General features: G+C 33.1%; 1 protein-coding gene across 1 annotated transcript; it reads left to right on the forward strand.

Moving 5' to 3' along the window:
- The first annotated feature begins 10,091 nt into the window (after nucleotides 1-10,091).
- On the forward strand, nucleotides 10,092-11,060 carry LOC139889918 (uncharacterized). Its single transcript, XM_071872831.1, has one exon. It carries the CDS (start codon nucleotides 10,092-10,094, stop codon nucleotides 11,058-11,060), a length of 969 nt encoding a protein of 322 aa, XP_071728932.1.
- Nucleotides 11,061-11,673: the final 613 nt, after the last annotated feature.

Genomic DNA, 11,673 nt, shown 5'->3' on the forward strand with positions numbered 1-11,673 from the left:
GGTGATGTCAAAATTAAATAGCGGGAATATAATGAACGTTACTCACGGAAACTATTAATTTAAATACGAAAGATTATGTTTTAAAAAAAAAAAAAAACGGTGTTAAAATTAAATTTAACGGAAAAACACGGGATGTTACAGTTGTTGGGATGTTTGTTGTAGTTATTGTTAGGATTATGGTTATTGTTGCGGTTGTTGGGATAGTTGTTGCGATTGTGGTTGTAATTGTTATTGTTGTTGTACTGGTGGCTCTTGTCACCGTTTTCCTCCCACTTTCTCTTGAGTTGTTTCGTGTTGGCTTCTTCGGCCGCCTGCTCTTTAATTCTTCCCTCAATCTGATTTATGAGTTTATGAGCCATTCGACTTGCCTTTTGTATGGAAGCGGGCTCGTGTGAACTCACATCTTCTTGAATCCTTACTGGTAACCCTTTTACAAACGCGTCGATCTTCTCTTCTTCATCTTCGAACGCTCTCGGACACAATAGGCACAACTCTGTGAATCGTCGTTCATACATGGTAATGTCGAACCCTTGTGTTCGTAACTCTCTAAGCTCTACCTTGAGCTTATTGACTTCGTTTCTAGGACGGTACTGCTCGTTCATCAATTGTTTGAATGCCGACCACGGTAGTGCGTAAGCAGCATTTTGTCCTACCTGTTCAAGATAGGTGTTCCACCACGTTAACACAGTACCTGTGAAGGTATGCGTAGCGTACTTAACTTTGTCCTCTTCAGTATACTTACTTATGGCAAACACCGATTCGACTTTCTCGGTCCACCGTTTCAATCCAATTGGTCCTTTGGTTCCATCAAATTCCAAAGGTTTGCAGGCAGTGAATTCTTTGTAGGAGCATCCTACACGATTTATTGCGCCGTTAGCTGCATTGATAGATTCAGAGTTATTGTTGGTATGTAGCGCAGCCTGTACTGCGGCTATGTTTACAGCAAGAAAGGTACGAAATTCCTCTTCGCTCATATTCATGGTGTGTCGAGTAGTCGGTGCCATTTCCTTCAAAATAGCCAACTGAATCGAGTTAATCATACAGAATATTAAGAGTAGTCAATAGTATTTCGTAGCATAATCTGAACTCATTTATAAAAGCTTTTTCTTCATATTAGCGTTTTATAAGTTTAAATTCGGGTACTACCTGCCCGTTAAGTTCATACTTAGTAGCTAATATACAATTCAACTACTACAATTCCATATGAAAAACTGATATAATATATCACATATAAATATTCTTCAAACTTACAACATCGCTATATTACATATAACATGAAATATAGTACACTTTGATACATGACAGTTTTGAAGATAAATCTAGTTAATACGCAAGTTGTTTAGCAAAGGAAATAAAGACACGTAATTCATAAGTCCAGAAACAAGTCATGCATTCTGGTTTTACTAAAACGACTTCCCATCCTTGGTCTTGTGGAAAATAACCGTTATGACCATTGGCTAGGCAGCATGTTGTAATGTCGTCAAAAGGACGAGGGTTTCGTAATGTCCAACAGCCCCGTAATAATCTAAAAAACTTGTTTCTCACCCCAACTACTGAATCCGTCACTTGTGGGAAGGTTTTATTTAAAAGCTGCAATCCGATGTTCTTTTTTTCACTTTGGTAAGAAGCGAACATCACTAACCCGTAAGCATAACATGCTTCTTTATGTTGCATGTTAGAAGCTCTTTCTAATTCACGAAATCCTATGTTGGGATATGTTGAGTCAAAATAGGTTCTTAACCCGTAGCGTAAAATTGCATTTGGGTTCCCCGCATTTAACGCTTTAAAGAAAACACGGCGTAACTTACGGTCTCCCCAATGTGATATACCCCACCTATCAAAGGAAAGTCTTTTATAAACTAAGGCATTTCTGGAAAGTCTTTCAAATCTTTGACAAGTTAATTTTGCCATAATTAATTGTGCTGATGAATTCTGACCGACTCTAGACAAGATTCCCTCAATCATATCCTCTGGTAGATCTTCTAAAATATTCAGTTGTCTACCCTTAACGTCCATTTTGTTTTTATACTGTAAAATAGACAAGGATTAGATTCATAAAAGATAATTAACAAACAATACAAGCAATTTTTACATAGAACATAAAAGTACAAGCACACTACAATATATATAATACACAACATGATTATAACCCTCTAATCTGAATCACTGGTTTCTTCTTCTTCGGACTTGGTTCGTTTTCCTAATTTTCTAGGAATATATGGTGTTCCTCTGATATGAGCCGTCGTTTTCCACAATGGTTTAGAAAAACCTGGTGGCTTAGAGGTTCCCGGGTTATTGTTACAACTTAAGAAATACGGGTGTTGACGACACATATAAAGTTCATCGGGGTTGGAATCAGGTTTCTCTATTTTGATGCCCTTTCCCTTATTATTTTCTTTTGCCTTTTCAAATTGGATCGAGGTAATTTCTATAACATCATCAGAATCCTCATCGGGTTTTGATTCATAGGAAAATTGGTAATCTTCCCAATATTTTTCTTCCTAAACGGAAACACCATTGACCATTTTTAACTTTGGTCCATTGTTTGAGGATTTTCTTTTATTTATCTGTTTTTCTATGGTTCCTAATATTTCCTCCTCCAGAACCTCTTCCTCCGGTTCCTCTTCTTCCGGTTCCTCCTCTTCTGGTTTCTCCTCTTCCAGTTCCTCCTCTTCCGGTTCCTCTTCGGGAATTTGTGAATCTTCCCAAACTATATTCGACTCTTCATTATTATTAGGTGAGTCGATGAGATTTGTACTAGAGGTAGACATCTAACACACAATATCAAACACGTTAAGAGATTAATATATCACATAATATTCAGAAGTTAACAATATATAGTTTCCAACAAAAATGTTAAGCAATCATTTTTCAAGTAAACACGGTCGAAGTCCATATTCACTAATGCATCCTAACGAACTCGATAAGACACACTAATGTAAATTTCTGGTTCTCTAAGACCAACGCTCGGATACCAACTGAAATATCCCGTTCATATTGATTATAAACGTTCCATATTAATTGATTTCGTTGCGAGGTTTTGACCTCTATATGAGACGTTTTTCAAAGACTGCATTCATTTTTAAAACAACCATAACCTTTATTTTATCGATAAAGGTTTAAAAAGCTTTACATAGATTATCAAATAATGATAATCTAAAATATACCGTTTACACACGACCATTACATAATGGTTTACAATAAGAATATATTACATCAAAAATAAGTTTCTTGAATGCAGTTTTTACATAATACCATACAAGCATGGACTCCAAATCTTGTCCTTATTTTAGTATGCAACAGCGGAAGATCTTAATAATAACCTGAGAATAAATATGCTTAAAACGTCAACAAAAATGTTGGTGAGTTATAGGTTTAACCTATATATTATCAAATCATAATAATAGACCACAAGATTTCATATTTCAATATACATCCCATACATAGAGATAAAAATCATTCATATGGTGAACACCTGGTAACCGACATTAACAAGATGCATATAAGAATATCCCCATCATTCCGGGACATCCATCGGACATGATATAAAAACTCGAAGTACTAAAGCATCCGCTACAACGGATGGGGTTTGTTGAGCCCAATAGATCTATCTTTAGGATTCGCGTCAATTAGTAGACTGGTTTACTAATTCTTAGGTTACCAAGTAAAAAGTGGCATATTCGGTTTCGATCGTTCAACCATAGAAGGTAGTTTCCTGTACTTGTGTCTATTTTGTAAAACATTTAAAAAGCTGCATGTATTCTCATCCTAAAAATATTAGATTTTAAAAGTGGGACTATAACTCACTTTCACAGATTTACTTCGTCGGGAAGTAAGACTTGGCCACTGGTCGATTCACGAACCTATAACAAATATATACATATACATATCAAAGTATGTTCAAAATATATTTACAACATTTTTAATATATTTTGATGTTTTAAGTTTATTAAGTCAGCTGTCCTCGTTAGTAACCTACAACTAGTTGTCCATAGTTAGATGTACAGAAATAAATTGATATATATTATCTTGAATCAATCCACGACCTCGTGTATACAAGCCTCGGGCTAGATCACAACTCAAAGTATATAATATTTTGGAATCAACCTCAATCATGTATTGCTAACTCCAACATTACTGCATATAGAGTGTCTATGGTTGTTCCGAAATATATATATATATATATATATATATATAGATGGGTCGATATGATATGTCAAAACATTGTATTCGTGTCTATGGTATCCCAAGATTACATAATATATTAGAATACATGTATAATACAATATAAGTTAGCTAGGATATGATTTGTATAGAATTGTTACAATATTTCCCGTAGCTACAACAATCAAAAAAATATCCAATCTTGTTTTACCCATAACTTCTTCATTTTAAATCCGTTTTGAGTGAATCAAATTGCTATGGTTTTATATTGAACTCTATTTTATGAATCTAAACAGAAAAAGTATAGGTTTATAGTCAGAAATATAAGTTACAAGTCGTTTTTGTAAGAGGGAGTCATTTCAGTCGAAAGAACGACGTCTTGATGACCATTTTGAAAAACATACTTCCACTTTGAGTTTAACCATAATTTTTGGATATAGTTTCATGTTCATAAGAAAAATCATTTTCCCAGAAGAACAACTTTTAAATCAAAGTTTATCATAGTTTTTAATTATCAAACCCAAAACAGCCCGCGGTGTTACTACGACGGCGTATGTCCGGTTTTACGGTGTTTTTCGTGTTTCCAGGTTTTAAATCATTAAGTTAGCATATCATATAGATATATAACATGTGTTTATTTAATTTTAAAAGTCAAGTTAGAAGGATTAAATTTATTTGCGAACAAGTTTAGAATTAACTAAACTATGTTCTAGTGATTACAAGTTTAAATCTTCGAATAAGATAGCTTTATATGTATGAATCGAATGATGTTATAAACATCATTACTACCTTAAGTTTAGTAGGTAAACTTACTGGAAGTGACAAGAAATGATCTAGCTTCAAAAGATTCTTGGATGGCTTGAAAGTTCTTGAAGTAGAATCATGACACGAAAACAAGTTCAAGTAAGATTTCTGCTCGAATTAAGATTGTTATAGTTATAGAAATTGAATCAAAGTTTGAATATGAGTATTACCTTGAATTAAATAGATAACCTACTATAAGTAACAAAGGTTTCTTGATCTTGGATGATTACTTGGAATGGATTAGAAAGCTTGGAAGTAATCTTGCAAACTTGAAAGTGTTCTTGGTTTTATGAAACTAGAACTTATAGAATATATGAAGAACACTTAGAACTTGTAGATAGAACTTGAGAGAGATCAATTAGATGAAGAAAATTGAAGAATGAAAGTGTTTGTAGGTGTTTTTGGTCGTTGGTATATGGATTAGATATAAAGGATGTGTAAGTTTGTTTTCATGTAAATAATTCATGAATGATTTATAATATTTTTTTGTAATTTTGTGAGATATTTCATGCTAGTTTCCAAATGATGGTTCCCACATTTTTAATGACTCACATGGGCTGCTAAGGATCTAATCATTGAAGTGTATATACCAATAGTATATACATCTAGAAGCTGTGTATTGTACAAGTACGAATACTGGTGCATACGAGTAGAATTGTTAATGAAAATGAATGAGGATGTAATTGTAAGCATTTTTGTTAAGTAGAAATATTTTGATAAGTGTCTTGAAGTCTTTCAAAAGTGTATGAATACATATTAAAACACTACATGTATATACATTTTAACTGAGTCGTTAAGTCATCGTTAGTCGTTACATGTAAATGTTGATTTGAAACCTTTAGGTTAACGACCTTGTTAAATGTTTTTAACCCATTGTTTATTCTATCCAAAGAGATGTTAAATTATTACATTATCATGATATTATGATATATTAATATATCTTAGTATGATATATATACAGTTAAATGTTGTTACAACGATAATCGTTACATATATGTCTCGTTTCGAAATCATTAAGTTAGTAGTCTTGTTTTTACATATGTAGTTCATTGTTAATACTCTTAATGACATGTTTACTTATTATTTATCATGATTAAACATAGTGTATCAATATCTTAATATGATTCATATGTATATAGTAAGACGTTGTTATAACGATAATCGTTATATATATCGTTTCGAGTTTCTTAATTCAATAAACTCAATTTTATGTATATAAATCATTGTTAAAATACCTAATGAGATACTTACTTATCATAATATCATGTTAACTATATATATAATCATATATATGTCATCATATAGTTTTTACAAGTTTTAACGTTCGTGAATCACCGGTCAACTTGGGTGGTCAATTGTCTATATGAAACCTATTTCAATTAATCAAGTCTTAACAAGTTTGATTGCTTAACATGTTGGAAACACTTAATCATGTAAATAAAAATTTCATTTAATATATATAAACATGGAAAAGTTCGGGTCACTACACTGAAGAACTTCATTTCAACACTTCAAAGATCAAGATGCAAATCCCTTACAACAATTCAAAGATAAAGATGCAAATTTGCTGTCAATAACAGAAAGCAAGAATCGATTTATTGTAGGGATTTTAAAATTGTTTTAGAACCTTAACTGTTAAGACTGCTGGTGTGAGATCTGTTGCAGATATCTGTTTCGATATTTAGGTAATGAACAAATGAAGGCGTCGATTTTAGGGAGGAGAAGGAAAAAAAAAGTGAAGGTAACCGCTACAGTATAACAGGAAAAATGGAATATGTGGCATATATTGATTGGAGTTCATTTACACCAATTACTATATAGTATAATGTTATATAACACTTTAATAGTTTATGGTTTGGGTGACCATGGTCATCCATAATGGTCCATGTGTTTTTTTTACTCAAATGGTCCCTATACTTTTTGTACTTGGATAGTTCCCATGCTTTTTTTTACTCGGATGATCCCCTAAATTTTCAATTGTAACACCGGTGGTCCCTATAAATAAAGCCCGTAAAAGTTATGTTGAGTCCGCTCACATGGAAAACACAAGAGGTTATTTTATGCTTTACCAATGTTATCTATCTTTTGTCTACCGTTTTAACTACGTGCTTCATTTCTCTCCACACCATAAATCATGTGATCTTATCCACTTCCAAAATCTAAACAAGCTCTGATTCACCTTTACTATTTGCTCCAAAAACAAGATTTCAAAAACAAGATTCGAAAAATTATGCCAGTTTAGCTATGTTTACTCGACTAGAGTGTGATATCGCTAAAATAGTTAGTTTGCGTTGTCATTAGATGTGGCTGACGACAGTCTTTGGAGGGAGGATTTGTTTATTTATTTTTGTTAGGGCTTAAATCTATTCTTGCTTAGGTTAGTAAGAGCAAATGTGACCTAGGGTCATTATTTAGAAGTTCGTGAATGGAAAATAGGTATCAGTTGGCTTTAGAAATTTAACTGGATAATCAGTGGGTTATTCTATTTTCTAGATGCAGAAAAGTAAATGATTAGTGGCATACTCGGAAAATGAAGATTCAGAAGTGTGACTATATTATATGTCTAGGTCATGGAAAGATAACTATGTTTTAAAAAGCATTAACAAAAATATGACTTATCTGTTTCAGGTGAGTCACTCTTACAAACTCACCGGTCTCTTATCCTAAAGGTGTTTAGTTTCAGGAACAAGTATATCACTCGAGTTGTAGAAGTGGAGTGGTACCATACTTCGGATGGTTTCCTAAGTGTAGTCATGAAGTTAGGTGTAGATTATATTCTAGTCTTATTTTCCATTCTCATGACCAATTACTCAATCGAATAAGGGTATGCTATGGCGAGTAAACTTGAGCATGGATAGGGATACTACTGAAATAGTTGATATAATCTTGTGTTCTTAACTAACTTTTCATCATTTTATGAGATTGAACTGTCATAGTTATTACAAGTATTCAGGGTTATGTTGATGCCAGTTATAAATGGCAATATAATGCTCACATGCAATTATGATGCAATTATGAGTACGTAAATCTTAGAGTAACAATCAAACAAGAACATGCAATAAGATTAAATATACAATTAGATGTGCTCAAGTAAGTTGTGAATGCTTCGAGATGTCTCTCAAAAACATTCACTATGTAATATAGGTCATTTTTATCTCTTTCGTAGGTTCCATGTCTCAGAAGCGTAAAGACACCTCCTGGGAACACCATCAATACCGTGTTCAGTGATGCTTCAAGTATAGTATAATTTAGTGCTTTACATAATTTATTGTGACCTAAGTTTCTATCATAGCAATATACACACTTTTAAGCTAGCATGACGATTCTAACAATCATATTTAAATAAGCATGTGACAGGTCCGAGATTCAAACCTGCACCATCTTTACAAATGTATTCCATGTGACGGGCTTCTAGTATCAAAGACACTGGTTCCACTGAGCTACAAGCTCATTGGTATAAAGATGAGAATTTTATCTTTAATCTTCGTATCACATATTTGAAAATATAGTAAAGTATATTAGCCCTTTCACTTGTAAAGTAGCAAATGGGTCGGACCCGCTTCCCTGGGCCTGATAGAGATGATCATTGTTATACAAACTATGTGTTACGCTTAACAAAAAAAAAAAAAAATAGTTAAACCTATCAAATTAGCATAGTTAAATTTTCTAAAATTTAATCAATCAAGCCCACATAATTTAGTTGTTTAAAATGCTTTCACAAAAGAATAATTATTAAATAAAAGTCAATAATTGTTATGTCAACTGATTTACGTACGTTAACAACATCTAATTACATTATCGTAACATTATTAAAAATCAAATTTGTAACTAAAAGTAAAAAAAAAAATGCAAAAGTATAAAAGTAAGTCTTTTATAAAATTATTAAGAATAAACACATTTAAAAATATCATAAAATGTTTACCTTTTTTAAATTTTAAAGAATAAACACATAAACAACTATATATACTTCTGAAAGCCAAAAACAAAATCTCACGTGAAAATCACGTGGATAAACCAAATCATAAATTAAATTCACACTGTGACTATTAGAAAAAAAGAGGTGATACTCACACACCCACTTTTGATATATACACACTTTTGATCATATAATTTATAACTATATTACTAAGTTATGTAAGGAGTTCAACTTTCATTATTATAGGTAACTTTACGAGTATCACCTCTCTTAACAAAAATTCAAATTGCCTCGGATTCTACAATAGAAAATGACATCAGATTTGCTGCTTTTTAAGATTTGCTGCTTTTTAAGGAAAATGACGCTTGTAATTTTTAACAATAGTAATTATAGTAATGACGATTGGAATGTGATTATAACATAAAAAATGATTGTTTGAAAATTATTATTTGCTTTACGTTGTGTACTTGTGTTAAAGTAACTTTTGTTAGAACATCTATAACCATGTCTAAAAAATATAACGTTTCTGAAGGTTAGTATGTTAACACCGAAAAATTTTATTTTATGTTTGCTAAATGTACTTTAAATGTGCGAATTTATCCCATTAGTAATTTAGCCTACCCAAATTTGTGTCAATAATCCAATGGCTTATGTGATTCTGTGTCATTAATATATAAGTACATTAATGACTAAATGTGATTCGGGTGTTTAATAGTTAAGAGAGTGTTTCATCTCCGAATGGTTCATCACTGAATGTTGAACCCTTCAGCATCATATGTCATTCAGATGTCAGAAACAAACGCACTGAATGTTATTAGGATTTACATACAACGTTGAACCATTCAATTAAGTTGTAAACAAACACACTCTAAGAGCAACCGGAGTGGGAGCCCGTCTCCAGCTAGTCACCCACCCCGTCCCCAGTCGCCCCACTCCCCTTGCTCGTTCCAAACTGCCGTCGGGGTCATGTCAGTCGCTGTGGCGACGCGTTTGAGGTCATCGAAAAAAAAAAAAATTCACTTCTAACGGCTTGTTTTTGGACCGTTGGGCATTTTTTATTTTTTTTTTCCTTTTTTAATGCTATATATACACAACACATATACAAACACAAACACAAACACATATCATTTTACATCCATTTTACTCAACATATACTCCCACAATCAAATTCAAATTCTATCCTCAAAATAATAATATTTCTTTAAAAATGAGTAGTTCCGACGAAGAAAGTTTGGTTAACGCAATGAAAAGTATATTTGCTTATCGAAATAACGTGGTAATACGTAGAGAGGTCGAGGAACAAAATGAGGCTCAAAGCTCAAGACGAAAACGTCGCTACATTCATCGTGATCGTGTAGAAGCGCACAATCGTTTGATGAAAGATTATTTTGTTCAAGATCCGAAGTATCCCCCTGAATATTTCAAACGGCGTTATCGAATGTCACAAAGTCTTCTTGAAAAAATAATTGAAGGTATACTTTCTTACTCTACTCGTCCCAATGCACCAAAGTGGTTTACTTATTTTCAACAACGTCCCGATGCATGTGGTGTTCTCGGAGTATCCACTATTTTAAAAATCACTTCTGCAATTCGTCAACTAGCATACGGTGATTCACCGGATCTATTTGACGAATATTTACAAATTTCAGAGAGAACATCACGTGAGTCTTTGCAAAATTTTACAAGATGTATTATAGACTTGTATGGTAATGTATACATGAGAGAACCGACCGAGGACGATATACGTCGGTTGTATCATAAACATGAAGAACTTCACGGCTTTCCTGGAATGCTTGGAAGCATTGATTGTATGCATTGGACTTGGGGTAAATGTCCAAATGCATGGAAAGGGCATTTCACCCGAGGCGATCACGGTTACCCCACAATCATGTTGGAATCCGTTGCATCGTATGACAATTGGATTTGGCATGCATATTTTGGAATGGTCGGTTCGAACAATGACTTGAATGTCCTTAATGCATCTCCATTGTTTGATAGTTTACTAACTGACACAGCTCCTCAAGTTCCATACAAAATTGGGGACGTTGATTTTGATCGAGGCTACTATCTTGCCGATGAGATTTACCCTTCGTGGGCTTCTTTCGTTAAGGGATTCTCAAGTGTTGTTGACGCAAAAAAGGAAATACTTTACAAAGAAACAATCTGCAGCTCGTAAAGACGTTGAGAGGACATTTGGAATTTTGCAAGGTCGTTGGGGTATTTTAAGACAACCTGCTAGGGCATATTGCGTAAACAAAATCAAAAGAATCATGTATGGTTGCATCATATTGCACAACATGATAATTGAAGACAATGGTTTTAACATCGCTGAAAATAAATCTTACTACTTGCATGTCAACAACCTACAAGGATCAACTTGGTACGAAAGGTGTGATGTATATGCCGAGAAGACAAAAGAGCTGCGTGACAAAGACGAGCATGAGTATCTTCGACATACTCTAGTTTCGCATCTATGGCATAATCGCGATGACGAAATAGTTAACGAATTGTAACTTTTTAATCGCGATAACGTATTGTTTTTTTTTTAATTTTTAGGAAATGTAATGTTTTTTTTTTTTTTTTTTTTTTTAGGAATTGTAATGTTTTTATTTTATTTTAATGGAAGTTATTTTTATTTTTGTTAATTTTTTATAATTATATTCATTTATGTTATATTTAAAATCATAAAAAAATAATAAAAATATAAACTGACATGCCTAACTGACAGAGGTCACCACTCCCCACTTTTTCTGACTCAGCAAGTCAGGCCTGACATGCCAAGTGACCTC

The sequence above is a fragment of the Rutidosis leptorrhynchoides genome, chromosome 2 (genome assembly GCF_046630445.1).
Source record: "Rutidosis leptorrhynchoides isolate AG116_Rl617_1_P2 chromosome 2, CSIRO_AGI_Rlap_v1, whole genome shotgun sequence".
NCBI classification, from domain to species: domain Eukaryota; kingdom Viridiplantae; phylum Streptophyta; class Magnoliopsida; order Asterales; family Asteraceae; genus Rutidosis; species Rutidosis leptorrhynchoides.